The sequence below is a fragment of the Pelobates fuscus genome, chromosome 3, assembly GCF_036172605.1.
Source record: "Pelobates fuscus isolate aPelFus1 chromosome 3, aPelFus1.pri, whole genome shotgun sequence".
Classification (NCBI taxonomy): domain Eukaryota; kingdom Metazoa; phylum Chordata; class Amphibia; order Anura; family Pelobatidae; genus Pelobates; species Pelobates fuscus.
The window spans coordinates 163,028,052-163,056,037 of record NC_086319.1 but is presented as its reverse complement, the minus strand read 5'-3'; the positions used below and the strand labels follow the sequence as shown (position 1 = coordinate 163,056,037).

At 40.0% G+C, this 27,986-nt stretch overlaps 1 protein-coding gene across 1 annotated transcript in view; it reads left to right on the top strand.

The window, feature by feature from the left end:
* Positions 1–17,081, top strand: part of LOC134600929 (rho crystallin-like) — a 47,156-nt gene extending 30,075 nt beyond the window's left edge. The window contains exons 6-9 of the mRNA XM_063445316.1: positions 3,384–3,493; positions 12,355–12,520; positions 13,090–13,172; positions 16,929–17,081. Coding sequence (XP_063301386.1) covers positions 3,384–3,493; positions 12,355–12,520; positions 13,090–13,172; positions 16,929–16,971 — 402 coding nt within the window. The 3' untranslated portion in view covers positions 16,972–17,081. The remainder of the gene's footprint in view (positions 1–3,383; positions 3,494–12,354; positions 12,521–13,089; positions 13,173–16,928) is intronic.
* Positions 17,082–27,986: the final 10,905 nt, after the last annotated feature.

The window sequence follows — 27,986 nt, the reverse complement described above, 5'->3', positions numbered from 1 at the left end:
CAAGCAACTTACACCCTAAATGGTAGAGAATTAGGGATAACCACACACGAGAAGGATTAAGGAATTGTTAGAGACAACAAATTAGGCAGCAATATGCAATGCCAATGGGCAGTTGCTAAGGCTTTTAAGGTTTTGTCATGTATAAACATTTCTCTGGATGAAAGTATAATTTGCCACTTTATAAATCACTGGTAAGACCACACCTTGAATATGCTGTGCAATTTTGGGCTCCTGCTCTAAAGAAGGACATCGTGGCTCTAGAAAAAGTACAGAGACGGGACACAAAATTGATTAAAGGAATGGAGCATTTTAGTTATGAAGAAAAGTTAAAACATTTGAATCTCTTTAGTTTGGAAAAACAGCACCTCAGAGGGGATATGATAAGATTATACAAATATATTCGGGGCCAGTATAAATTATTATCTGGAAATCTATTCAGAAACAGGGCTATACATAGGACACAAGGTCATGCATTTAGGCTGGAAGAAAAATGATTTAGTCTAAGGCAAAGAAAACAGAAAATTGTTACAATACTTACCGTAATTTTCTTTTCCTGGCCAATATCCATGTCAGCATCACCATGTCAGCTGATAGGACAGGAATCTAAATTTCAAATGATGGTATATAAGGAATCCACCTCCCCAGAATAAGCAGTCTCGTAACCAAGTCACTGCAGAAATAAGGGAGGGTTCGCTGATGCTGACATAGATATTGGCCAGCAAAAGAAAATTACGGTAAGTATTGGAACAATTTTCTATTTTCCTGGCCAATCCATGTCAGCATCGACTGTGGGACTTCCCAAGCAAAAGTAAAGGGTGGGTGATAAAAAAACAATTATACCATATCAATGCTATACCAAATTTAATCAAACATTAGTTGTGGACATAGGATATTTCTCCCAAATGAGGAGGCACAGGAGCCTGAAACGTCTAGGCGAAAGTGCCTCATATAATTGTTGAAAGATGACCAGGCTACAGCCCTAAGAACTTCTACTGTAGAAGTATCCGCCAAAGAGGCCGAGACATCCCTAGGTCGAGAGAGCTTTAACACCTTCCGGCACTGGTTTATCAGTGACCCTGTAAGCTTTCTGAATCGCATAAGTAATCCATCTCTATTTGACTTACTAATTTCTTTAGTACGATCATGGTAAATGCGTAAAGACTTAACCCAATCCAAAGTATGCCAAAGAGATTCTTCTTCAGAAGGGCTTTCCAAGAATGAAGGTAGGATAATCTCCTGGTTCAGGTGAAATTAGGAAAGGAACCTTTTGAATGAATATCGGAACCAACCTTAGAACCACCTTATCTTGTACAAAATTAGTAAAAGGATGATCAGATGAAAGAGCTTGTAATTCTGAAGCTCTTCTGGCTGAAGTGATGGCAACAAGGAAAACACATTTCAGTGTTAAGACCCCTAAAGATGAAGAATCCATAGACTCAAAGGGTGTGCCTGTCAGACTATGCAAAAACTGTCTCTAATTAGATAAATTAGTGAATCAACAACTTAACAGTCTAGGTTAGAAGGCTAATCCATGCTCTCTTCATCCTCTGATGAGTTAGAGCCATCTGGGATATGAACCTCTGACATAGAGCTTGAGAAATCTTCTCTTGCTCTTTTAGGTTTTTTTTAGAGGAATGACTCTTGCAAGTCAACTCTTTAATCCCAGCAGCCACAGCCATGGAAATTACCCCAGACAGATTTGGGCCAATGGTATCTACAGATATAGATGCCCCTTCATCTGCTATGATTAAAAGCAGTGTCTGCATACCTTTTCCCTTTCAATTGCTTCAGCTGGGCAGGTATGATATTTCTTGGATTTTCTGATATCCTTGGAACATTATCTCTCAGGCTGTATCAGGATGCAATATATATACAGATATGTATCGGTAGGATTGTGTGTGTGTGTGTGTATATATATTATATATATATAATATTATATATAGGCCACCTATACACAGGTATAGCCATTTGGCACTCTTTTATAATATAGATAAAAAAGCTCACCCTATACTTCTATATCTGATTCTAGAGGGGGGGAAAGAGGACGCCATGGTCACCAAAAGGCTACTAAGCAATTGAACTAATTACAAATATATACAAGCAAAATTAAACTTATTAAAAACCTTTAATATTGAATTATAGTAATTCCCTTACCTTTATTAAAGGAACACTATAGGGTCAGGAACACAAACATGTATTCCTGACCCTATAGTGTTAAAACCACCATCTAGCCCCCTGGGCCCCTCATGCCTCCATAAATATAGTAAAAATCTTACTGTATTCAAGCCAGAAGCTGTAACTCTGAAGAAAATTTTCTCAGAAAATACAGTGTTTTCATGAGAGAGGCTGCAGGGAGCTATAGTTCTCACCTAAGCAACCTCATTAAGCTGATAGTGTCCCTTTAATGATATTTGGGATGGTTAAACCCATCAGTGGCATTTTGTATATATGGATATGGAATTCTCTGCCTGAAGAGGTGGTTTTATCAGAGTCCCTACAGATGTTTAAACTGCAATTGGATAAATACCTGTAAAAACATAATACACAGGGATATAATTTCTAATTAGTGGGGTAATAGCGGTTTGATCCAAGGAGATATCTGACTGCCATTTTGGGGTCAAGATGGAATTTTTTTGTAGTTTTTGCAAAATTGGAAACGCTTCAGACTGGGTTTTTTGCCTTCTTTTGGATCAACAACAAAAACATATGCAAGGAAGGATGAATTTGATGGACGCAAGTCTCTTTTCAGCTATGTATCTACGTAAGCAACATAATGGGATAACAGCGTAATCACTTAAAGGGTTTCTCCAACATGTGAGGGAGTGCATGGAGCAGGAAGGAGGGCAGGGATTAAAAAAATAACAGATGGGATTGGGAGGAGGGAGTGCTTTCCTCTGTATGGGTGGAAGGAAGGGGAGACAAAATCTCTTGTATGCTCTGCCTGCAAGGAAGACGCTGTCACGTCTGTTGGCAGCGTGCAGTGACTGCACTGCACGCTGAGGAGAGACGTAAATTATGCTCAGAACACAGAATTGTACAGTGGTCATGGTGGTTGGAGTAACCCTCTGAATTTACTAAGTCACTGTAAGCATTCCATTTAAGATCCCTTTAGGATAGGATTTTGGAATGTCTACTGGATCACAATAAAAAAAATGTTTTAAATATTAATATTAATAGTTCAAATTAATAATAATTGATACATTTATTTTAAATTTGCTCTCCACTAATAGTGTGAGAAGTAATATCTTTATAATACCCATTTCAGCCTTGACAATTATTATGTCTATCTGTGTGACACTGGTTTAACACAAAATGAGACTGTATTCTAGTGACAGGAATTTTTGCAGTGATATTTGCTTTTTTTTTTTTATTCTATCCCACAGGTGGAATGCCATGTTTATCTGAGTCAAAGCAAACTTCAGGAGTACTGTAAGAGCAAGGATATTGTTCTAGTTGCGTACAGTGTCCTAGGGTCACACAGAGATAAGGACTGGTAAGCAAATACTATGCTCTAAAACGGACACTCAACAGACAGATTTCTATTGAAAGAAACCAACTAGGAGTATGTCACATTATTGTTTTGCTGACTTGTAAAATTACAGTGTCTCTAAAGAGTTCCAGATCCAGACAGATATTTCTCTGATGACTCTAATAGTTATAGAATGATTGCTTCTGCCTATATAAAATAATTTCTACAATGCCCTGCACATGGAAACCCTGATTGCCTTACCAGCAGAACATCCTATTACTTCTGTATGCATGTTAGGCCTACTGCCATGCATACTAAAAAACAATACAAATAACTTAAAATCATCAAGTGCACAAAAGTCACATACATTATCATCCAGCAATTGTAGTAATTAAAACATGTTTTAATGTATGTGACACTTGTGCACTTGATGATGTTTGTTAAAGGGACTCTCCAGCGCCAGGAAAACAATCTGTTTTCCTGGCATTGCAGGTCCCCTCTCCCTCCCACCCCCCATCCCATGTTGCTGAAGGGGTTAAGACCCCTTCAGTTACTTACCTGTATCCAGCGCCGATGTCCCTCGGCGCTGGGTTAGGGTCCGCCCATGCTCCTCCCCACGCCAACATCAGCTGGCGGGGCAGAGCTATTGTGCATGTGCGGCCGGCGGCGGGGGAGACCTAATGTGCATGTGCATGTGCAGAAATGCTGCACACGCGCATTAGACCTCCTCATAGGAAAGCATTGAAAAATGCTTTCAATGCTTTCCTATGGGGATTTCAGTGACGCTGGAGGTCCTCACATAGCGCGAGGATGTCCAGCGACGTTACAGCACACTTTCCATGTGCTATAAACACGGAAGTGCCCTCTAGTGGCTGTCTAGTAGACAGCCACTAGAGGAGGAGTTAACCCTGCAAGGTAAATATTGCAGTTTATGAAAGCTGCAGTAATTACACTTGCAGGATGAAGGGTAGTGGGTGTTGGCACCCAGACCACTCCAATGGGCAGAAATGGTCTGGGTGCCTGGAGTGTGTCCCTTTAATTATTTCTATGCTTTATTAGTATGCATTATTAGCATGTGAATAATGTGATGTGTGATCGATTATCTATATCTGGATATACACTGTGTTAATTATTGAATTGATAACCCTTTATAAAGGATATCAATACTATTGTGGTTAGCTTGACAAGGGCCCTGTTGTGCCTGGACCATCATTACCTTTCTGTAAAATATCAATATGAATAATGTCCACAAATTCTCTTGATCGTCTGAAACGCATATTGCCTTTTCACAAGGCACACATTTTATACCTTTTCCTTTTTTTAAAAAAAGGGTAAGTGTGCATTTATAATACTAGCGCTACCATTGGGTTTAATTCCACTCAGTTCACCCTACATTTTTGGCTTAGCATAAACCTCTTCAGTAAGATATGACAGATTCCTGCTAGGCACAGTTATTAAGTAACAATGTCCAGGTACAGAATGAGCCACTTGCTGATCTGATGTTGACACTAGCACAGGAAACCTGTCAGGGGGAAGGAGGTAAAGGAAGGAAGTCACTAATCAAGGTTAATAACTATATCCATGCTGTGTACCAATGGTTATCGTAGAAGGGCAGGCAGTAGGCCTTTCTTTTAGGACACCAACCCTCAGATGGTCAAAAGGTACATATTAGTTAACATCGGTGGAGGAAGGAAGAATTTGGGGGTGAAGTATTTATCTACATTAGATGTTTTTACACAAACACCTCAATATATTCATGTGCCAACCTGGGTGCCCTAAGTGGCTTCTCCTGACACTCTTTAATCAAAGGGATGGTGATGTGGTTCATGGTTTTGGATGTATTCATTTACGCAATGCAAAGGGTTTCACAATAACTACTGTGTTAAACGTTTAGGAGAACCAATATGGCTGCCGACTGTGTGCTTCAAAGAGCATCAAGATGGCCACCAGTTATGTATCCTGGTGTAACCTAGTTACACTAACAATAGACATCACCCAGTTACGCTAACAAATGAGTTAATGGAAACCCACATATATTTGCAAGCATTCAAAACCAACCCTTTGATTTTGTACAGCTATAAATTTTGATTATTAGCTGCATAAGGTATTTCGGCAGAGTTATTTCCAAACAGGTAAAAAAAACAAATGACAATCACTTAGAGTGCAGCAAAAAATAATGTTTAAAGGACCACTCTAGGCACCCAGACCACTTCAGCTTAATGAAGTGGTCTGGGTGCCAGGTCCAGCTAGGGTTAACCCATTTTTTTATAAACATAGCAGTTTCAGAGAAACTGCTATGTTTATAAATGGGTTAATCCAGCCCTCAAATCCTCTAGTGGCTGTCTCATTGGCAGCCGCTAGAGGCGCTTGTGTGATTCTCACTGTGAAAATCACAGTGAGAGCATGCAAGCGTCCATAGGAAAGCACTGCTTTCCTATGAGACCGGCTGAATGCGCGCCCAGCTCTTGCCACGCGTGCGCATTCAGCCAAATGGGAGGAGAGGAGGAGGATCGGAGGAGAAGAGCTCCCTGCCCGGCGCTGAAGAGGTAAGTTTAACCCCTTCCTCACACCAGAGCCTGGCGGGAGGGGGTCCCTGAGGATGGGGGCACCCTCAGGGCACTATAGTGGTCCTTTAATAAAAAGATGTTAAAGAAAATACAACAAATATTAATAAACATGCTCTAGCTAAACACATTTAGACAATTATCCTTTGCAGTAGTAATCATATAATGCCCACAATTGCAGTTAAAACATATCAACGGCTATCCAAGCAATTTAATATAAACTCAAGTATAAAGCTATAACAACATTATACAGTTTTATAGGGTCTCAGATTAAATGGAGATCAAGGTTTCTGCTTCTCTGTAAGATCAAAAGGAAAGTAGGAAGGTAGTATACCAGTATTGTGGTACTAGAAACACATAAGAAGTACTATGAGTAATAATACCAATGGGAGGCTAAAGATGCAAATCAAAAACAAAAAAAAGAATTTATTGAAAATATATATTAAAAATTGCCAGAAAATTGGCAATCACCCAAAGTGTAACACACAAACTAAATATGGTGGAAAAACCTGAAATAAATTATTTAAATGAAAAACATAGCTTAATAACTGAAGATTAAAAAGTTCTAAAGTTGCACTCCATTTGTTCTCTGTTGGAGCACATGTCTGTGCTTCACAAGAATTATGATAAATGTGGAATATTGAAGTGGGAAGGAAAAGGTACCCTGGAGTGTAGAGGATATGAATCCTGTGTATATATAACAAAGCAACTGCCTAAGTAAAAAAAAAGCCTTGATACAAAGTGTGAAAACAACAGGCTCAGATAGGCATAGGTGGTAAAATGTAACAATTAATCAGTAAATGTTACCAATTTGTTGCACTGTCAGTTTGCTGTATGTTTAGACTGGCAGTGAGCCTCTGTGTAACACAGAGCAGTTTAGAACGGTCACATTAGCCTGTAAGGTTAAATGCAAATAGATGTTATCAGTGATACTGAATAGTACACCTTAATGTTATAGTCTCTTGTTAAAATAAATACAGGTTCTAATGAATAGCCAGAGTACTAGATGTAGGCTTAGATGGATACTGGCAGGACTCTAGGTTATGAGAACGCACTGGTGTGCTATGCTCACAGGATAACAAGGGGAGAAAAAAGAAATTGATAGCAATCCATGAAGAGTGATAAGAAACAATGTCACTAAATAAACTATCCGTAGATAGTCTCCCCGTGCCTTCAAGGGCACCTAAAACCAACCCCACTAGTAAAGTATATAGAAGGAGTAGAGTGCAGACATAGAGGGTAGTTATCAACTTAATATAATAAGCTGCATAATAATGCCCTTGACGCGCACGTTTCATCCGACCAGGCTCGTCAGAAGGGAACCGGTCGGTGTGAAACACTCGGTTTAAAAGAGAACAGGTAGCTGGTGATTGGTTAACAGAAGATGCATCTGATTGGTGAATAATTTGACGTCATGTGGATAGATCCGCCCATTTCGTGACTTAAAAAAAAGGGGGAGGATGTTAACCCCTTAAGCTCCCAGACAAAGATGGAAGCGATGACGAACGTATATCAAAACAAAAGGAACTGATTTAGAGCAGTGGAAGTAACCACTGCAGGTGGATGTAAAGTCCAAATGTCAGTAAATATGACACAGTAATAAATCTAGATACATAAACCAAATGGTTAGTGATTATATAGGAGATGTTGCATCTCAAATAAGAAGAAAAGAAGTATAGTTAATACTGTCAAATTAGAAATGGAAAAATCTGAAGGTACGAATAATGTATAACAGACTAGAATGGCTTAGGAAAAAGCCTTGATGAAATGTATTTATTTATTAGAATGAGGATAGTGCAGGAATAGGGGAATAACAAATATATATATATATATATATATATATATATATATATATATATCCATGAATAATGTAAAGGGGAAATGTTCCCAAATATGGTACAGTGTATTATTAACCCTAAAGAACAAACACAAGATTGAATATAATGTTTAAGTTAATTACAAGATTATTGGATTAACACTGATATATCCATAAATAATAAATGTACTAAAAGAATGTACTAGAAAATGGTACAGTGTAATATTAACCATGAAGGACAGGATTAAATATAATATGAAAATTAATTAAAAGAATAGGGAATTAACAGAATTATCCGTGAATGAACAGCTCTACCCGAGGCACTGATTGGTCTGATTCTGATTCCAATAATTCCAGACAAGGGAACAGTTACAAAACCCAACCCAACATTCGAAGGGGTAGAAGTATTCTTAAGACCAAGAATGTAACTTTCCCCGAAACCTCAGCTCCTGAAACAAATCAAGCCTCTAAACCAACAGGAGAACTTCCTTTTTCAGACGCAGATTGGCCCCTCCCTCAGCGCGAAAAGCTAAGGGATCGAAAAAAAATGGGGGTACAAAACAGACAGGAGAAGGAACCAATATTAATGTGTGACAATTTAAATCAAATCATCAACCTATCTAAATTTAACCTCAAAGAACACCACATCTCATTGCTCAACAAAGGCTTATCATTTGTACCTACTCCCAACACCAATAAATTCAATTGGGTAAAGGACACAAACCTCTTTGGCCGTAAATTAGCCCTTAATGTGGTGCATAAAAGAAAGGATCAAAAAATGGCAAAAGAAATAGGTATGTCCTATGAAGATTTCCAACTTCATCAAACGTTACTATCCTTATTGGACGAACAAAATCCTGATCCAAAACTAACGGATTTGAAACCTGGAAGTTGGTTCACTCCCAACCTAAGTGAAGTATCTAGTGTAGATCTGTTCACTCAAATGACCACATCTGCAATTGAATCTCTTACCATTCCCAAAATCCAACACGACAACCTTACTGTACAACAACGTAAGGCATTAAAGGAATTGAATACTGATCAAAACATCATCATAAAATCTTCTGACAAAGGTGGTAATGTGGTCATAATGGACAGAGAACACTATATAGAGATGTGTATGGAATATCTAAAAGATTCATCAGCATATAGAAAATTATCTAATGATCCTACCACACTCTATCTCAGTGAATTAAAACGTATCTTGGATTCGGCATTAGAGAATGACATCATAACAAGTGAGGAGTATAAATTTATACTACCGCATCTTACTCCAACTATTGCTACTCTGTATTGCCTTCCAAAGATACATAAAAATATGAACAATCCACCAGGGAGACCAATAGTGTCCGGCAATGGCTCTATTACTGAAAGAAGCAGTCAATTTCTGGAAAAGCTACTACATCCACTAGTAATCAGTCTAAAATCGTACCTCCAAGACACTAAGCAAACACTAATTTTGCTAGAGAACCTTATAGTACCACCTTACTGTCTTCTAGGAAGCCTTGACGTGGTCGCACATTATAACAATATACCTCACGACAAAGGTCTCTTAGCTACTGGATACTTCCTGCAGAAATCTGGGCAATTTACTCCACCACAAAGTGAATTCATCATCCAACTTTTAAAGTATGTTCTAACACATAATTTCTTTGTGTTTAATGGAACATACTACCTCCAAATCAGGGGCACTGCTATGGGCACAGCTTGTGCCCCTAGCTATGCCAACTTATACCTGGGTTGGTGGGAGGAAACGATTTTGGAACCTACCATCAAAGATACATATCAGTCCTATATCTATAATTGGCACAGATATATTGACGATATCTTGGTATTTTGGTTGGGTTCCTTTACCCAATTTGAAGAAATGGTTGATTTACTTAATGATAACACCATCGGTCTTAAATTGACGCATGTAATTGATGCCGAACAATTAGTGTTCTTAGATCTTAAAATTAAGATTCTACTTGATGGAGCAATTGAAACGGAATTATATCGGAAGACCACTGCAACAAACAGTTTATTAAACTGGACCAGTCACCACCCAATTAAACTCAAATCAGGTATTCCATATGGGCAATACTTACTGGCTAGACGTAATTGTCCCAACAACGAAACATTCTATCAGGAAGCCAAAAAACTGCGCATGATGTTTAAACAAAAAGGCTATCCAAACAAAATTTTGAAAAGAGCATACCAACAGGCACCTGCAATTAACAGAAGTGAGAGTCTACGAAGCCAGAGACCTAAAACAGATTCAAAATGTATCCACTGCATTGGAACATTCGATCAATATTGGGAACCAGTTCTGGAAATTATGTCACAGAATTGGCCCATTCTACAGTATGATAAAGATCTAAAAGATAACATCAGTAATTTTCCAACCATCACTGCACGCAGAGCAAGAAATCTCAGGGATTATCTGGTTCACAGTCATATCGAACCCAATACTCACAATCCAACATGGCTAACACCAACAGCAGGGACTTACCAATGCAGCCATTGTAAGGCCTGCAAATACATTAAACCATCCAAAACGGTTGTGAGTACAATAACATCAAAGGTATACAAAGTGAAAGAATTCATCAACTGTAGCTCTACCAAAGTCATCTATCTGATAACCTGCAGTTGCAAGATACAATACATTGGTAAAACATACCAACAATTCAAAAGAAGGATTCTCCAACATACTTGTTCCATTGCCAACTTGAAGGTCTCTACCCCTGTCGGAAATCATGTGAGATTACATCATAGTGGTGATCCTACTCACCTTACCTTCCAAGCCATAGACGATTATCTATGAACTCTAGGAAATGTAATTACAACAGGATGTTGTTAATGAAGGAATCAAGATGGATCTATCATTTCAAAACTCTGACTCTGAACGGCCTAAATGAGGAGTTTAATTTTACTCCCTTTATTCACAAATAAGTATATTCATCTTTAACATTAGAGCAATAACTATAATGCAGGTGACCATCATATACTGTTCATTCTCAAATTAGATATAATTTTTGTCTTATAGTAGATTTTTGTATTATAATATTTATTCTCTTTTTAATTTATTTATTTTGGGCATTAACATATCCTACTAGGCTCAGCATTAAGCGAGTCTTAACCTAAACACATGTTTTTTCGCTTTAATTGATGTACCCATCCTTAGTTTATTATTCATTATATTTTCTGTTACATAGAGGCTTACTGCCAGTCTAAACATACAGCAAACTGACAGTGCAACAAATTGGTAACATTTACTGATTAATTGTTACATTTTACCACCTATGCCTATTTTCTGAGCCTGTTGTTTTCACACTTTGTATCAAGGCTTTTTTTTATTAAGGCAGTTTCTTTGTTATATATACACAGGATTCATATCCTCTACACTCCAGGGTACCTTATCCTTCCCCCTTCAATATTCCACATTTATCATAATTCTTGTGAAGCACAGACATGTGCTCCAACAGAGAACAAATGGAGTGCAACTTTAGAACTTTTTAATCTTCAGTTATCAAGCTATGTTTTTCATTTAAATCATTTATTTCAGGTTTTTCCACCATATTTAGTTTGTGTGTTACACTTTGGGTGATTGCCAATTTTCTGGCAATTTTTAATATATATTTTCAATAAATTCTTTTTTTTGTTTTTGATTTGCATCTTTAGCCTCCCATTGGTATTATTACTCATAGTACTTCTTATGTGTTTCTAGTACCACAATACTGGTATACTACCTTCCTACTTTCCTTTTGATTCCACTAGGGGTTACCCCCCTTCTCCTTCAGTATACCAGAGTGAGCTGTACCCAATCTGTTTCTGGATAGATCAAATTTCATGACCCAGGATAAAAATATGGTCCTAGAGCACGTACTTGCAGCCTTAAAAAATAAGCAAGGCTGCCTGTGCCCCTGTATTGCTACATCGCTGCTTTCCACAACAAACTCCAAAAACCAACTCCAAATATCCACAAAACAGATTTACAATTACTATAGTAAAATGTCCCTCCTTTTCCCTACCCATCAACCTGACTCCTGACTCTGAACTGGTTAAACTGGTTTGTTAATTAACCTTTTCAGTGCTTAAGACTGGCATTTATGCATGGAATATCTGTTAAATGGTGAATTTATAACTTTTTTTTTATAACTTTGAGGGTTATGGGGCAGTTTCTCCAACAATTAGCTTTGACAATTATTCACAATATTTTTCTTTTCAATGTGCCAATTGCCTCAAGAAAAAAAAATCAACAACCTGCATGTTTGTCCCTGGCTACAGTTTTTTATTTCTATTTATTTATTTTTTAAATCTGGTTACTATTATCTGGTGGGGTACTGCCCCAAGTGCCTCTACAAGCAAGCTTTGACTGACAGAGGACAACTGTTCTTTACCTAAATGAAGCTTATTAGATGATGGTATCTTCTGTTAAATGCACTGTTCTCATTAACAGAATACTAAATAACTCACTAAGTAACCTATAATTCCCTATATGTATTGATACATATCTCTGATTACAGGGTGGACCTGAGTTCTCCTGTGCTACTTGAAGATCCAGTGCTGGCCAATGTGGCTGCAAAGTACAATCGTTCCCCAGCAGAGGTGGCCATGCGATTTGTCCTTCAGAAGGGGATTGTGGTTTTGGCCAAAAGTTTCAGCGAAGCACGCCTCAAACAAAACCTTGGGGTAACACTTTATTAGCAATAGGTTGTATTACTGTTTGTGTTTTAATATAAAGGACTAGACAAGGTGTTATTTACAAAATAAATAGTGACTTTTTGGAGATAATTACAGCACTGAGAGATCGGGGTTCTATTTATCAGAAAAGAGTAAGAGTTAGAATCAGTGAAGGACAGTAAATAACAATTTACCCATAAGTCATGATACACTCACTTAGTTTGTAGTAATTTGGGCAATAATTATCAATGGTTGCTCTATACTGCTTACTGTGGCAAATGGGAGACCATTTCACCCACATTGTCAGATATAAATTTGAAATAATATACACAAAACTCATCTAAAGCATGCAGGTAGAAGGTTTCAGTCACCAGCAGAGAGGTAATATTGCATTATTCCACATTGAAAACTTCTGAAGCACCTCTATTTTTTCATAAATTATCATCATACAATTAAGAGTTGATCCAACATATAAATTTGGACTATATTCCTATCCCATTCCTAATGGAAGCTAAATGGTACATAATATTTTTAACACAATCAGCTCTGTTGATGATCACAAGTCTTTGTCTTTTCAGGTGTTTGATTTTGAGATAAAGGAAGAGGACATGAAAACACTTGATGGGCTTGACAAAAACCTACACTATGGATTATTCAAAGAGTAAGCTTTCTTGCAGCCTAGGATTTACTTTAAAATTCTTGACGTGAAAAGTATGGTTGAAGAGATGAATATCTTAACTGCTACACTCTAATGTGGTCACATTGAAAATAGCGTGGGTAGAATTGTTTATGTGGTCATGTTCCTTTTGAACTGAAGAAGCTGGATGTCGGTTTTGAGCAAGATAAGAACTCATTCACTGGTTGAGACTATCAGCTGAACACTCTCATCCAACCACTGAGAACTCTCAACCAATCTATCTTGCAAAAAATTGACACACTGCTTCTACAACTCAAGAACACTGGAAGCAGCGCAGACACCCAACGAAACACAGGTAAGTGTCAAACCATGCTGAAATTATTTGACAGGCTACAGTGAGATGGCACCAGGTACTACCGGCACCATAACCACCACAGTGGGCTGTAGACGTTATGGTGCTTAGAGTGTTCGTTTAAGGCCCCTTGCGCTATGTGATCCCTTTTCTGAAATAATCCTAACATTATCCCACATAATTTAACTGTAGAACTAGCAGCAGCATTTTTAACAGCGCTGCACATTTATGAATGAAACTCTACTTCAGCTTAACACAAGATTTTAAATAAAATTTAGACAGAGGTCGCTTATTCCTTTTGCAATCACCTAACCAGAAATTGTGCATCTTCTATTTCTGGCAAAATGTTGATTCCCCCAGTACTTTGCCCGCTTCCCACTACCCCAATGTTCATGTAATACTAGTTTACTATAGAGCATTTTATTATGCTATGTTCATCATACATGTTAACTGCCGTCATTCAAGTTTTCTGTTTTTTTATATTCAGTTTTGAAAATTAGAAATTTAGTCATGTATATAAAAAAAGAAAAAACTGGCAAACTCCATACAGTCAAGTACAACACTAGGACTAGAAAAATGGCTTAACCACATTTTTAAAATTGCAAATAAAGAATAAGTAAAAAAATAAATAAAAAGCCACACAGAATAATTAGGAAACATTTACAAAAACATTGTGACTTATAAGAATAAATAGGCAGATTGGTAGAATTCTCCAACCCAGAGTACACTGGCCTTAAAAGTTTATTTCTTTTGTCAATTCTCTACAATTCCTGTCTTGGGATTTTATACCCAGTATTTTAGAAGCTTAAAAACAGAAATAACCTGAGTTCTGAAGAATGGACAAAATAGTGGGGTGCTTTAGATTGCAAATGGTCCTGTTATGAGGAAAATTGGATTTTATTTCAAAGACTCGAAATAAGGAACATAAATGATCAAGAGTATAGTTACACATCACAATAATTGAACAGTATAACTAAGTAGAACTTTAATAAATCAGTTATTTTCAAATTTTTGGAAAACCCAATAACTTGGGGCAATAGCCAATAATTTTTCTAATATACTATTTGTTTTTTCTAATTTGGCAATTTTTTGGCCTGAAATGTGTACTTTCCTACTCAACATGGTTTAGTAGTGGAAAACCATGAAGATGTTTACATACGTTGTATAAAATCTTATCAGTGGCTCATAATGCTGTAGCTATAATCAACATATGCATTTGGCTGCAACATGAATTCTTTATAATGCAATGAAGAGGCATGAGGAGGGGAAGGAGGCTAGCACAATGTTGATTCACTGCAGACCATTCCCATCTTATATTTTAACAGAGCGCCGGTACTTTAGAAGCTGTGTGCAGAAAAACAGGGATCAGTAGTGTATTAACCCATCTGCAGCACCAGCCACATGGCAAAAGCCTGCTCTGCAGACTCTGTTTATTTTATTAGACCTTGTGAGAAAGGGGGGTAGCAGCTGGGGTGTGTCTGTGTTCTGTCTGAACAGCTCCCTCAATGTTCTCTACTAATGTTGGGAGGCAAGATTATCCCAGCTCCAGCATCAGCACAGAGCTCAAAAAGCTGTGCAATCAACGCACAGACTGAAACAAATGGCAAACCACTCTACACAAGGAATCTAAATAAAATTCAAATGTGTGTACGAATTTGAGTGTGTGTATGTGAGGGAATGTGTGTATATGTGATTGTGAGCATGTTCTTGCATGAATAAGTATGTGTCATGATCTTGTGCAGGTCAGATAGAAGACTTATGCCAGGGTTGACTTCAGGTACTTTATTAGTGATTTTAGACATATTATGAAACTTGAGGCAAAACCGAATTTAGGTAACATGCCACAAAACAGGATACTTGCAAATAATAATTTTTAAAAGAATAAAAATAACCTCTTTAATTTCCAGGTAGGGTTGTAACAAAGGCAGGCTGGTAACAGAGGCAGGCTGGTAACAGAGGCAGGCTGGTTTGAAGTATACGTAAGGGTGGAGCAGGTTAGTGTTAGGAGCAGGTTTGAAGGGAAGTCTGAAGAAGGTTCACAGGAGCCAGGATATGAAGTGGTACAGGTAAATCACCAACTTCAATGTAAAGGCCATGAGGTTAGTTGGGTGTAGCCTTTTGTAGCTGAAGTAATTAGTCCTAGGCACAGGAGGACTGAGGTGACTAGTGGCTAGGGAGGCCACTAGTGGTGGAGAGCTGTAACTTCTTTTAAAGGAACATAAATAAATGAAGATAAATCAGAGTTGTCAGGATACAATCCTGACGGTATGTATATGAATCTGTGTTTGTAATTTCCATAGAAAATAAAAGTGTTGTGGGCATTGCAGACAAGAAACAAAAAATGAAATTCTATAAAGTCTACAGTATATTGTTTGGGGGGCAATATAAATTCCCGGCTCAGGTGCCAGATGACAGGGATTATAGTTTGTTATGATGCTTAGATCCCTTTAAATATGTCAGCACACCATATCGACAGTTTTTAGGCTGTGTAGTTTGCAGGACCAGTGCTACTGCTAGGAGTGTAGTGCACAGCACAGTGTTCCCCCTCCTACAAGTCGCTTCATGCAGTGTGGCCGAGCGGAATTTGGAAGAGGATCTTCTGTATCTTCTACCTGGTCTGACAGGAAGTACACTCCGAGAGCACCGAACTGTTTTCTGTTAGACTAGGTCAGGTATAGGCAACCTTCGGCACTCCAGATGTTGTGGACTACATCCCCCATAATGCTCTTACACCCATAATGTTGGCAAAGCATCATGGGAGGTGTAGTTCAAAACATCTGGAGTGCCAAATGTTGCCATTGCCTGGACTAGGTAGAGGAAACAAAAGACTCTCTACCTCTCTCTGCTCTGCCACACTACATGAAGCTAAAAAGGTGGGGGGAAGAGACCACAAATTAGGGTGGGACAAACAGACACACAGAGGAGCTGGAGAAGAGGATAGTGACACACACACACACAGAGCGAGGTGGAGGGAAGAGACCACAAATTAGGGTGAGAAAGAGACATGCAAAGGGGGCTTGGAAGGGAGACACAAAAAAGGGTCAGGAGGGAGAAAAACACAAAAAGGGTTGTGGGGAGAAAGACACACAAAGGGGCTGGGGGTGACAGAGGCACACAGATGGGATGGGGATGAGAAAGAGACCCGCAAAGCTGCTCAGTGGAAATACACACACACAAAGGGGCTGAGAAGGGGGAAAATACACACAAAGGGATTGAGGGGAGAAAGAGACACACAAATGTGTACATTTTTGTTTTGGGTTGGTGCAAGTAACTGGTCTTGAATAGAGCGCAAAATTGTCTTGCACCTACCCTGGTAGTGGAATAGGGCAGCCTGTATTATGTGATACATAATAACTACAAAATAGAATGTATTGTATCAGTTGAATAAATGCATTTCATTTGTAATAGTTTATTTTTGCATTTTCTAGATTGAGGGAGCATCCAGAGTACCCTTTCCATGACGAATACTAATGACAATGCTGGGATGAACACGTTAAAAATAATGCATTTTGCAGTTAATTTTGCCAACATCCACTGGAGTGAAAATTAAAATATTAATAGACAAAGTTCTATAATTATACAAAAAATAATAACATTATTATTAAATATAATAAATATAAATAAAAAAAACTGAGTTGTAATTGTCATTTTTATAAATCAAATATTATAAAGGCAACATATTTCTCCTGCACATCCTTTAATACCATATAATTTTTTGAGGAGGAAAAAAAAGACAATTATTAGAAACATTTGATGCAGAGCTAGCACATAATTAAAGACCGAAACCATTTGAACTGTATTTGTACTGAATATTGCTATGCGGCAACACCTAAAAATGAAAAGCATGTGAATAATCAGAATATTCCCTTTTCATTTATTTGTTCTACTTTGTAATTAAATATAAGAAAAATGGTACACAAAAGATGGATCAAAAAAGCAACAATTTAGAACAAATTAAATGAACATTGTACTACATTGTACTGATTTTACAGCTAGGAGCTAGCACCCCCAGGTGTAAGTAGTGAATCCTCCCCTTGTGGTGCAGGACTCAACTCTTTTGCTGAGCTGACCCTGCATGGGAGGGTTTAGCTAAAGAGAGCTAATGGAAGCTCCATGCAGAAGCTTCTGGCTTTCAATGGAGGAAGTGACTGGTACCTGGTTGAACCCAGATAATTTGGCAAACAGTTCAACTACTTACATTGGGAGGGGGCTAATTAATAAATCCTCCTTTTGTTAAATGCATATAGTGCTTGCTACGTTTTCACATGCTTCAAGATGAAGATACATATAGACAGTGGCAGAGATACACAGATTTTCACACCTCACAAATACATCTTTTTTTAAATATAGGGATTTAAAATCTCGGGAAGTGACTGTTCTATGACTACAATGGTAATTTCCCAAACTTCAAATGCAAACAAAATATATGATAAGACAACATAGGAACTACTTTATCTCATGTAGGAGCAGATTTTAAATAACACCAATGTCAATTGTATTCCCAAGAAGTCCCTTAAAGGAATTGTATAGGCAAAAAAAAAAAAAACATATTCTTTTTCCTTGCCCCCTAATAATAAACCTACTGTTACAAAATGCTTTTTTTCCTAAATAGTGTAAAAATGAGCTTTAGAAGTACTTGTTTTAATATTTAGTATGATCAGATTTTCTGTTCCTCTTCTGATAAAATGGCATGTCTCCCTGCTTCCTGTATTTCAGCCAGACTGTCCACCAATGGCCATGCTCCAGTGATTCTCTATGAGATTCAGTAATGGCATGTGTGGCGGAACCAGCCCCGCCACTTGTGCCTGGAGAGGACTGCTTGCCAGCCTCTTGCCATGTGATTATGGTCCCTGGGAGGTTTGGCCCTTGAAATAACAGATTTGGGCATAATGGATTTTGGTTGTGCTGCTGCTGGCCCTTTAACTCCCAGAGAAAGGATTTGTACTTTTAAATTGGCACTTTGAATGCCGTCGAAGTGCCGAAGTAGTCGAAGTGGCCGCCATTCGAAAACTGAACACGTGGCGGCGGCCATTTTAATTTAGTCGAACGCAGTCAGCGGTGCGTGCCCTTGAATCTATGGAACTAAAATCGGTTACACCTTTGCACGAACACCGCTGACGGTTACCTTCTCAGGAACTTCGACGCTTCGACTGGAATCGAAGTGCGTTCGACAATTCGAACGCACTGTTAGACTGGGCAATTTGCACGAACGGTCCCCTTCGTGCATTCAAATGGGACTTAGACATTTTTCTGTGTGGAATTGACCGACCGCACAGCCCAAATCTATGGAACTCTTTTGGGCAGGAAAATGTGCTTGCGGTCGGTCAAATAAGACTTTCCCTTACCTTTTTAACCCCTGAACCGATTGCCCTGATTTTTGAGTATGTGTTTATTTCCAGCATTCTGATTATGAAAATGTATGTTTTATGTGAATGGCATGTATATTTTAGAAGTTATTAATATTTTGTAAAAACTGTATTTCTCTGCCTGTGATAATTATATTACCCATTGTGTTCAGTAATCATATCACAGGCAGAGGGGAGGATTTTGTGTGGGAGTGTCTGTGTGTTTTGTACGGATTGATTGGTTGTATTTCAAAACCCTGTGGGCTGTACTATGTTTGTGGATTGGGAATAAAAGAGGCTGTATGTGCCAGTACAGTCAGTTCCTGCTTGACCCTCAAAACGGAGCCTTGTCTCGTTCTTGGGGGGATTTATTGCAGTTCCAGTTCCAGTTTGACTGCTAGGAGTGTAAACCTATTCGTATGGTTTTTCCTATTCGGCTGTTTACAGCATTCGTATGTTTGAGAGCATTCATTTGCTTCTCCGGTTCGGTGTATTGGTGTCTACAGTAGCTGTGACTGTGTCTCTGGAAGGGAAGATCTACTAAACGGCGGTTTAACCATTTTATGCCTGGGGGTGCCGTTACAGCATGCAAACAATGCTTGCCCAAGAAGTGCTCAACTTAAGTTACACTACAAATACAGCATTCAGACACTAGAACTTACAAACCACATCGCACACACACATTTCCCCAACACATTAGATATCATATGTTTGTTTATTATAAATAAATATAGAGACAGACAAACTGATAAATATCTATAGAGCTTTGTGTTTATCTCTCTATCTAAATATCTATCTATAACCCTGTCTATCTACAGTGGGTAGTGAGGTTGGCTGATTGACTTGCAGAGAAGGGGTTTACAATGGGTAGAGAGCTTGACTGGTAGGGAAGAGGGTAAAACTTGGTAGGGAGTTTGGCTGGCAGGGGCTGGAGGAGAATGTATTACTTGTGTGACAGTAGTAATAATCACTGGGAGCAGAACACTTTACAATGGTTTCTAAATGGCTCCTATGTCTAAGTCGCCCTGCGCCCATTATAAAAGCTGGGTATTTAGAATGTGTGTGTATACTGTTAATTGTTTTGTGTGCGCTCCTGTCCTGATGATGCTTGTTACCAACTAAGTGGATTTGGCAATGGAGCCTGTATAGCACCCTTTGTTGGTAGCAACAGCAATATCCACTACCTAAATAATGAGGTTGGTTCATTTGCATATTCAGGTAGATTTGCATATTGCAAATTCTGCAGACAGGAGAGAAATTTGGGGTTAAATATGGTCTTCCGCACCCCTTTTTAAAAATATGTAATTATGTTGTTATAATTCCCTGTATGTTTTCTGACATATTTTGGTTATTTGTATTTTTATTAAGTTTGTCACAGCAATCTAAATGCAATGATCATATGGGCTAGTCCCGAGTCCCAAGAGTATTGTATGTTAATTCCTTTTGGATCTTGTGCTGATTTTTAGGGATCCCAGTGACAGTCTTCAGACCTGTTTGCTGGCTGCAGGATCCAGGACTCGACTGGGAAAGAAATTCGGCCAGGGCATTTATGAGCCACAGCGGCCCACTGAGAAGGGGGTGGGGCCAGGGACGGGGGGGTTTTGTCATCACCAATGACAAGCATGCCCCCTCTCAAAGTGAGCATGTTGGTTCAATGCTCTTGAAAGGGGCAATGTGTGTGTGAATGTGTGTGTGTGTGAGGGTGCAGTGTGTATGGCCGGTGCAGTCTGTGTGTGTGTGTGGATGAAGGGTGCAGTGTGTGAGGACTGCAGTGTGTGACGGTGTAGTTAGTGTGTGTGTTTGCTGTGCAGTGGGGGGAAGAAGAGGTGTGTGTGTGTGTGTGTGAAATGTACAGTGTATATGTGTCTGTGTGAAGAGTTCAGTGTGTGAGTGAAGTTTGTATGTGAAGGGTGCAGTGTATGAGGAGTGTAGTGTGTGTGTGTTTGGTGTGTGGGGTGGATTAGTGCAGTGTGTGTGTGCATGTGTGTGAGGGGTGCAGTGTGAGGCTGTGTGTGAGGGATGCAGTGTGTGTGTGAGAAGGGTGCAGTGTATATAAATGGTGCTCTGTGTATATGTGTGTCTGTGTGAAGGGTGCGGTGTGTATGTGTGTCTGTGTGAAGGGTGCAGTGTGTATGAAAGGTGTTGTGTGTGTGTGTGTATGTGTTAAGGGTGCAGAGTGTATGTGTGTGTCTGTGTGTATGAAAAGTGCTGTGTGTATGTGTGGGTGTGGAGGGTGCAGTGTGTATGAAAGGTGCAGTGAGTATGAAAGGTGCTGTATGAATGTGTGTATCTGTGTGGAGGGTGCAGTGTGTAGGAAAAGTGCTGTGTATATGTGTGAAGGGTGCATTGTGTCAGGAGTGAAGGGTTTGAAGGGTGTAGTTAGTGTGCAGTGGGGAGAAGATGAAAGTAATACATAAATATGTTTAACCGTGGCAACGCTCCGACCTCGCGAGAGGAACCCGGCGGAGCTGCAGGGCCGACGCTCAGACAGTGTTGGCCCTGCATGGACCAGTCGGGGAGATCCTGTGATCTCCCCAGCCAGCCTCGGCCCATGGCCATCACGATCCTCCAGGCATTTGCTCGGTTTGCCCGATGGCCAGTCCGGGCCTGGCAGGATCCCTTTAGCTCATCAATCAAAAGAGCTAGAAGCCTTCCAGGGTCCCTGCAAGCAGTTAGGATGTGGATTGGGTGGAGGTACTCATTTGGAGTACAGGTGCTCCGTCACAACTTGCACTACAGGGAGGGAATGTTGCGGAGCACATAAGGGATCTAGCTGCAGTGCAGTCTGTGCTGTGAGCATTCATTACACTAGATAAGACATGCCTCTATTCTTATTGGCTGCAAAAGGTACATTTCTATCAGAGACTGGGAATCAGGCACATGTTGAAATGTGAAAGGGGGTGGCTAAGGTGGCTGAGTTACACTACTGAAAACAGCAAAACATTTTACACTGAAGAAAAACTACATAGAAGCATTTCAGCTCATTAGCTTTTACCATTCGTCTACTGAGACCAGTTCTCGTTTTTTTCTATTTTGTATTTCAGGGTAAGGGCCAGGTTATCCACTTAGCCCTCCTTAACAGGGGCACAACAGTTTTCCCTTGCACCTGAGGCATCTCTTTCTAAAAGCTTTAATGTAAGCTTACCTTGCTTAGCTGCCTGGAGTGTCCCTTTTATTAGACCAACTTCGGAGTATTTCAGTCCAAGGTCAGCTAGGTTTCAGATGGCCTGTCTGAAAGTAGCGCTAGATATTCTGCGGTCGGCATGCCGAAGGAGCAGAGTGGCTTGCAGTGAGGGCACTTAAGGACTGGTTCTTCTGTAACTCAGTAATAACTCAAAATAAGCAATCACACAGCATGAATTATATGTCCCCAGACAGGTCTCAATCCCCCAATTGAAATATTAGCCGGATTGGAGGTGCCAAGCAAAAGGATCATTGAATAAAGTTTTGAATGTAAGCTGGTCACATCTCAATCTGGCATGGAGTTACAGACTGGTTGTGGCTAAGTGCCAGTCTTTGAACAGTGGCTCCTGCAGGGTTTCGTCTGGCTCTTGTGTAGTGATTGTCAGTGATGTCCCCCCCCTACCTCTCCTCCAAATAGCGCTCTTTTAGGTGTTTGTAAAATGGAGTAAAGCAGGTTGTAAAGTTGATCGGGCTGGTAAGGGTTCCATATGATTAGGGCTACGGCTCAGTGAGATATCATAGCTGTTCTGGCTTTGAAGGACATTGCTACCGGTGAAGGAGAGAGCACTCAGTTGGCATTACATGGTGGGGGGGGGGGGGGGGAGCCAGGAAAGTGATATAGCCTTATGATGAGACAGTATAATGAGTCCTGCAACAGTAATCCACAAAAACATGGACACTCTGCCACAAAGGTGATGACCGCAACATCACAGTATGTCCAGTGGCATTTATGCTGATCTTTTTATATTGGAATCCCCATAAATCTATCTGTTTTTTTTACAAAAGCATAACTTGCTCTCCCTTGCCAAAGGTTCCATCACAGTAGTTGGCTTCAATATATCTATATTTTGGTAAAACATGGCATTTACGCATAAAATATTAAAGAGACTGTCAATTCCCAGGATTTGTAATATTATGTTGACTTATCCCAATATTTAACAAAACTCGTTGCTTGCTTTAAGTGCTGATCTCTGCAGCTGGTAGTCAGCATAGAGAGAAGAGGAGATTCAAAATAATGTTTATATTTCTTTTCAGATAATTTTTATTGAAAGATTTTGCAGATTTTACATAGTTACATAGCTGAAAAGAGACTTGCGTCCATCAAGTTCAGCCTTCCTCACATATGTTTTTTGCTGTTGATCCAAAAGAAGGCAAAAATACCCAGTTTGAAGCACTTCCAATTTTGCAACAAGCTAGGAAAAAAATTCCTTCTTGACCCCAGAATGGCAGTCAGATTTATCCTTGGATCAAACAGTTATTACCCTACATTGAAAGATTATATCCTTGAATATTCTGCAATATTTTGCAAGTATGCATCTAGTAGCTGTTTCTGATAAAACCACTTCTTCAGGCAGAGAATTCCACATCCTGATTGTTCTTACAGTAAAAAAAAACCTTTCCTTTGCCTTAGACGAAATCTTCTACAAGTAATAAAAAAACAATATATTAGGGGAGGGGAAAGGAAGGGAAAACTTGGAAGTGGGGAAAAAGGGTGTATCCATCCATTATAACGGTAAGTATGTTAATGTACAAGGCACTTAAGTTGAAAAACATTCCATAACAAGTTATTAAAGGTTATATGTTTTTTTGACATCGGTTTCCCATTGATCCCAGTGGTATTTCAATTGTGCAAATATATGTGTGTTATTTCTATGTGATAATTTGTATGATTTGTTTTCTAGTGTTAGCACTTCTTTAACTGAGGGTGTTTTCTAGATTTCCAATATCTAGGTAGGCATGTAGTTGCAGCTATCAGAATGTGGCCTACTATAATTCTATCAATTTTACTGATGGATTCAGGGAATTTTTTAAATAGAGCTAGTTCAGATGTGAAGCTACCTATGTTACTGTTCACCTTAATAATTAATCCAGGTAGGCACACTAAATGAGTTAATAAAGAGCAGAACGTAACAACTAAACTAGGGTGCTCACTCGTATAAGGCCGTATTCCAAACAGGCCAAAAGAGTTACATTAATAACTTAAACAAGGAGCATAACCACAAAAGTATATATTAAAAAATGGGTTACATGGGTCAAAATAATAGGTACTCATAAACAGTATCAATGCATAAAAAGGACAATAAATGTCCAATAAAGAATACAATGCAATATCTATCAGTTCTTAAGTTTGCATACAAGCAAACTGCATAATGCATAAAAAGTTATATTTAAGTATACAAGACAGCTATATGAGATGCCAAATTCAATAACCCCAAAATAATGATAAGTAACAAAAAAATAAAGAAAACATACCAGACCTAGTGAGAAGAAGGACAAGAGTCAACCAATACACCCCCAACGTTTCGGCAAAATGCCTTTATCAAGGGAGCCTGTACTGAAGGAGTGAACACCACCCTTATATACCCCTAAACTAAAAATAAGACAGGAAACACCTGAGAAAATGGGTGGCCACCCATCAAGATTGAGATCCTCCCAACCATAAACAGCTGTAACTTATGGCTACCAAGGAAATCAATTAACAGAACATAAACAAAAAAATAAATGAAAAGTTAACAAATCCCTCTCAGACTTAGAATAAAAGTCCACAAAGTTGGATATCACATAATGTGTCTGTATATGAATTGACTTAAGTGTGTATAAAGACCACACGCGAAGCCAAGATGGCCGCCCATCGTAGGCCCACGAGGCGGAGCACACGCGCCCGACATGCAACAGACCCTTTACTGACACTCGATCGGCTCTGCGCGAGCCTCTGGGCAATGCTGCACGACCGCGGAATGGCTCACAGATTGGCTGTCAAGCTGGTGGCCACATGGCTCCGTCCGAAAACCCGTCGCCTCCACTACAGGTACCCACCGCAGGCACCCAGAAAGGCCGCCACGATACGCAACTGCAAGCGACCCCACAGGCCGGAAAAGACGCCCAGCTACCCGGGCAAACGCACGGACCCACATATGCATGAGAGATACAACGCCAAACACAGCCCCCACACAAGCCACTCACCTGATCCGGGAACCGGGAACTCATACCATCCCCTTCACGCCACTGCCACTAAGCGAGGAGCCGCAGAGGTGCACACCCTATGGAATGCTGAAGGAGGCAACCCCAGGCCCAGAGGAGCCCCTGAAATAAGCACCACGGGCACGACACGCAAAGCAGAATGGCCGGTCTCCAGCTCAAAGCCACCGAGAGGCATAGGATGACTGATACCTATTGGGCGCACAGAGTATGGACCTTGTCCGTTTTTTATTATGTTTTTCTAATTTCTCTTTTTCACCAGCCCTCTCAGGACTGACACTGTGCTGCATTATTTTGCTGCCTAATTACTTAATAACCATGTATCTACGCCACCGCATATTAAGCGTTACTTGCTATTATAATCTTGTTTTTTACAACTGTGCCACTTATTCATGGCATGAATATATACCACGTTGACATCACTGCTTATTTACTCTGACGCGGCATTAAGATGTGCCCTAGTTGCCTATGCACTACTTGCCCTTACGCTACTCAAATGCTAATCATCATAGCTTATAACCTAAGCGTATAAATGTATATTGTGGTCCTTGATACTTACCCCTTATGCCAGTTAGTATGCCGGCTACCTAGAATTTATGTAGCCAGCTTATTGTCATAAGCGACGTTTAACCAAGAATCAAACGCTACTCACCACAGCCTGTAACTTAAGCATGTTGATGTGTGCTGTGGCTCTTAGCATTTAACCAAATGTATAGTAACCTTCAGCGAATGCCATCACTCATTTAAGCAATTTATTATGATAGCTGTAAATATTGCGTGCACCTAGCCTGTAAAGTTAATGCAACTTTTCCCAGGAGCCTACTGTGTGATTCCCAGTGTGTACTTAAGCAGAATTGACACGAATATTCGCAGTCGAACCCTGACAAGCATGTAACCTAACTTTAACACTAACTTAGGCAACCTCACCGTTAGCGATGTTTAATCTGTTCAACGTGTTTCACATAATCGTTGCTATAGGTTGCTTCTTAACATAACTTGTTTAGTATACGCTTCTGTTCAAAGCCAGGGCCGCCATCAGGGCATGACAACCATAACAGTTGTCATGGGCCCGGCGGCCCTGGGGGGCCCGGCCGCCCGGGCCCCACGTGTGGGGCCCATCGGGTGGCCCACACACTTAGGGCCACTCGATGAGCCCCCTCCTTCAGGGGCCCGGTCAGCGCTATGGCCGTTGTATAGCGCGACCGGGCCCCTTTAAAAAAAAAAAAAAGCAGCCGCAAGTGCTGCTGGGAGGAAGTGCTCACTTCCTCCCAGCTCACTCCGCGCGGGAGGAGCGCGCCCGCCCAGCCGTAAAGAGGGAGAGCCCGGCAATGAAGAGGGAGCAGCGCCGACTCCCATCATCCCCAGCCACCCTCCTGCAAAGAAAAGGTAAGAGACAGAAGGGTGGCTGGAAAATGAGCTGTGTGTGTGTGTGCATGTATGTATGTATGTATGTCTGTGTCTGTCTGTCTGTATGCATGTATGTGTATGTCTGTCTGTCTGTCTGTCTGTGAGATGGCTTTTATGGTGCCATCTCCTAAACAACTTTGGGGCAGTTTGACAAAAACTTAGACCTTGACCATTACCTGGGGGTGCTGGTGGTAGTGCTGGTAATTATAGAGCTGTTATGGGGTGAGGTGTGTCACCAGCATAAACTGTGCTCCTTGATAAAAGTTGGGTAATGTAAAACATGTCCCATAAGATGTGCAAGCAGCAATGTATGTATCTGTATGTATGCATGTATGTGTATGTATGTGTGTGTGTGTGTGTCTGTATGTATGTCTGTGTGTCTGTATGCATGTATGTGTATGTGTATGTGTGTCTGTCTGTATGTATGTCTGTATGCATGTTTGTGTATGTCTGTCTGTCTGTATGCATGTCTGTGTCTGTATGCATGTATGTGTATGTCTGTGTGTCTGTATGCATGTCTGTGTGTCTGTATGCATGTACGTGTATGTCTGTGTGTATGTATGTCTGTCTGAATGTATGTCTGTCTGTATGCATGTATGTCTGTCTGTATGTGTATGTCTGTATGCATGTATGTCTATGTATGTAGGTCTGTCTGGATGCATGCATGTCTGTCTGTCTGTCTATGTCTGTCTGTATGCGTGTGTGTCTGGATGCATGTATGTGTATGTATGTCTGTCTGCATGTCTGTATGCATGTATGTCTGTCAGTATGTCTGTATATATGCATGTATGTCAGTCTGTATGCCATTATGAATGTATGTGTGTATGGATGTCAGTGTCTGTATGTATGAATGTGTGTGTGTGTGTGTGTGTGTGTGTGTGTGTGTGTGTATGTATGTATGTATGTATGTCGGTGTCTGTATGTATGTGTGTCTGTCTGTCACTATGTATGCCTGTGTGTATGTCTCAGTATGTGTGTGTCAGTATGTATGCCTGTATGCGTGTATGTCTGTTTCAGTATGTGTGTCTGTTAGTATGTATCAGTGTGTGCGTTTGTGTCTGTGTGTGGACCCAGTGAGCGGTATTTGGAGGCGGGCCTCAGGGGGCCCAGACCCTGAGCTGAGTTAGGGGCCCCAAAATTTCTGGTGGCGGCCCTGTTCAAAGCCATATAAAAATATAAAATGAGGCATGTTTATTTCGGAAATGTAAATAACATTGTTACAGCTGTATTAACCCTTATCTTCTGTGAAATATTTTTGCATTTCCCTTTCTTTATTCTGTACCCTTCATATATGCCTTAATAAAACAAAGATTGACAAAAAAAAAAAAGACCACACGGCCTCATCTAGCAGCAGAGGCATAAAGGAAAACTTATAATATATGATAAACCCCTGAAGAGATATAGGAAGCTTACCCAACCATGGGAGAGACCAAAGTCACCCTCCATTATGGCAAGAACATGATTGAAAATTAATTTTCAAAGGTAAGCACCAGCCTGAGTCCATGCTAGGATAGTGAGTCGAAAGTGAGGCTTGAACCTCACACCCGAGAATAGGGGAAGCGCACATCCAAT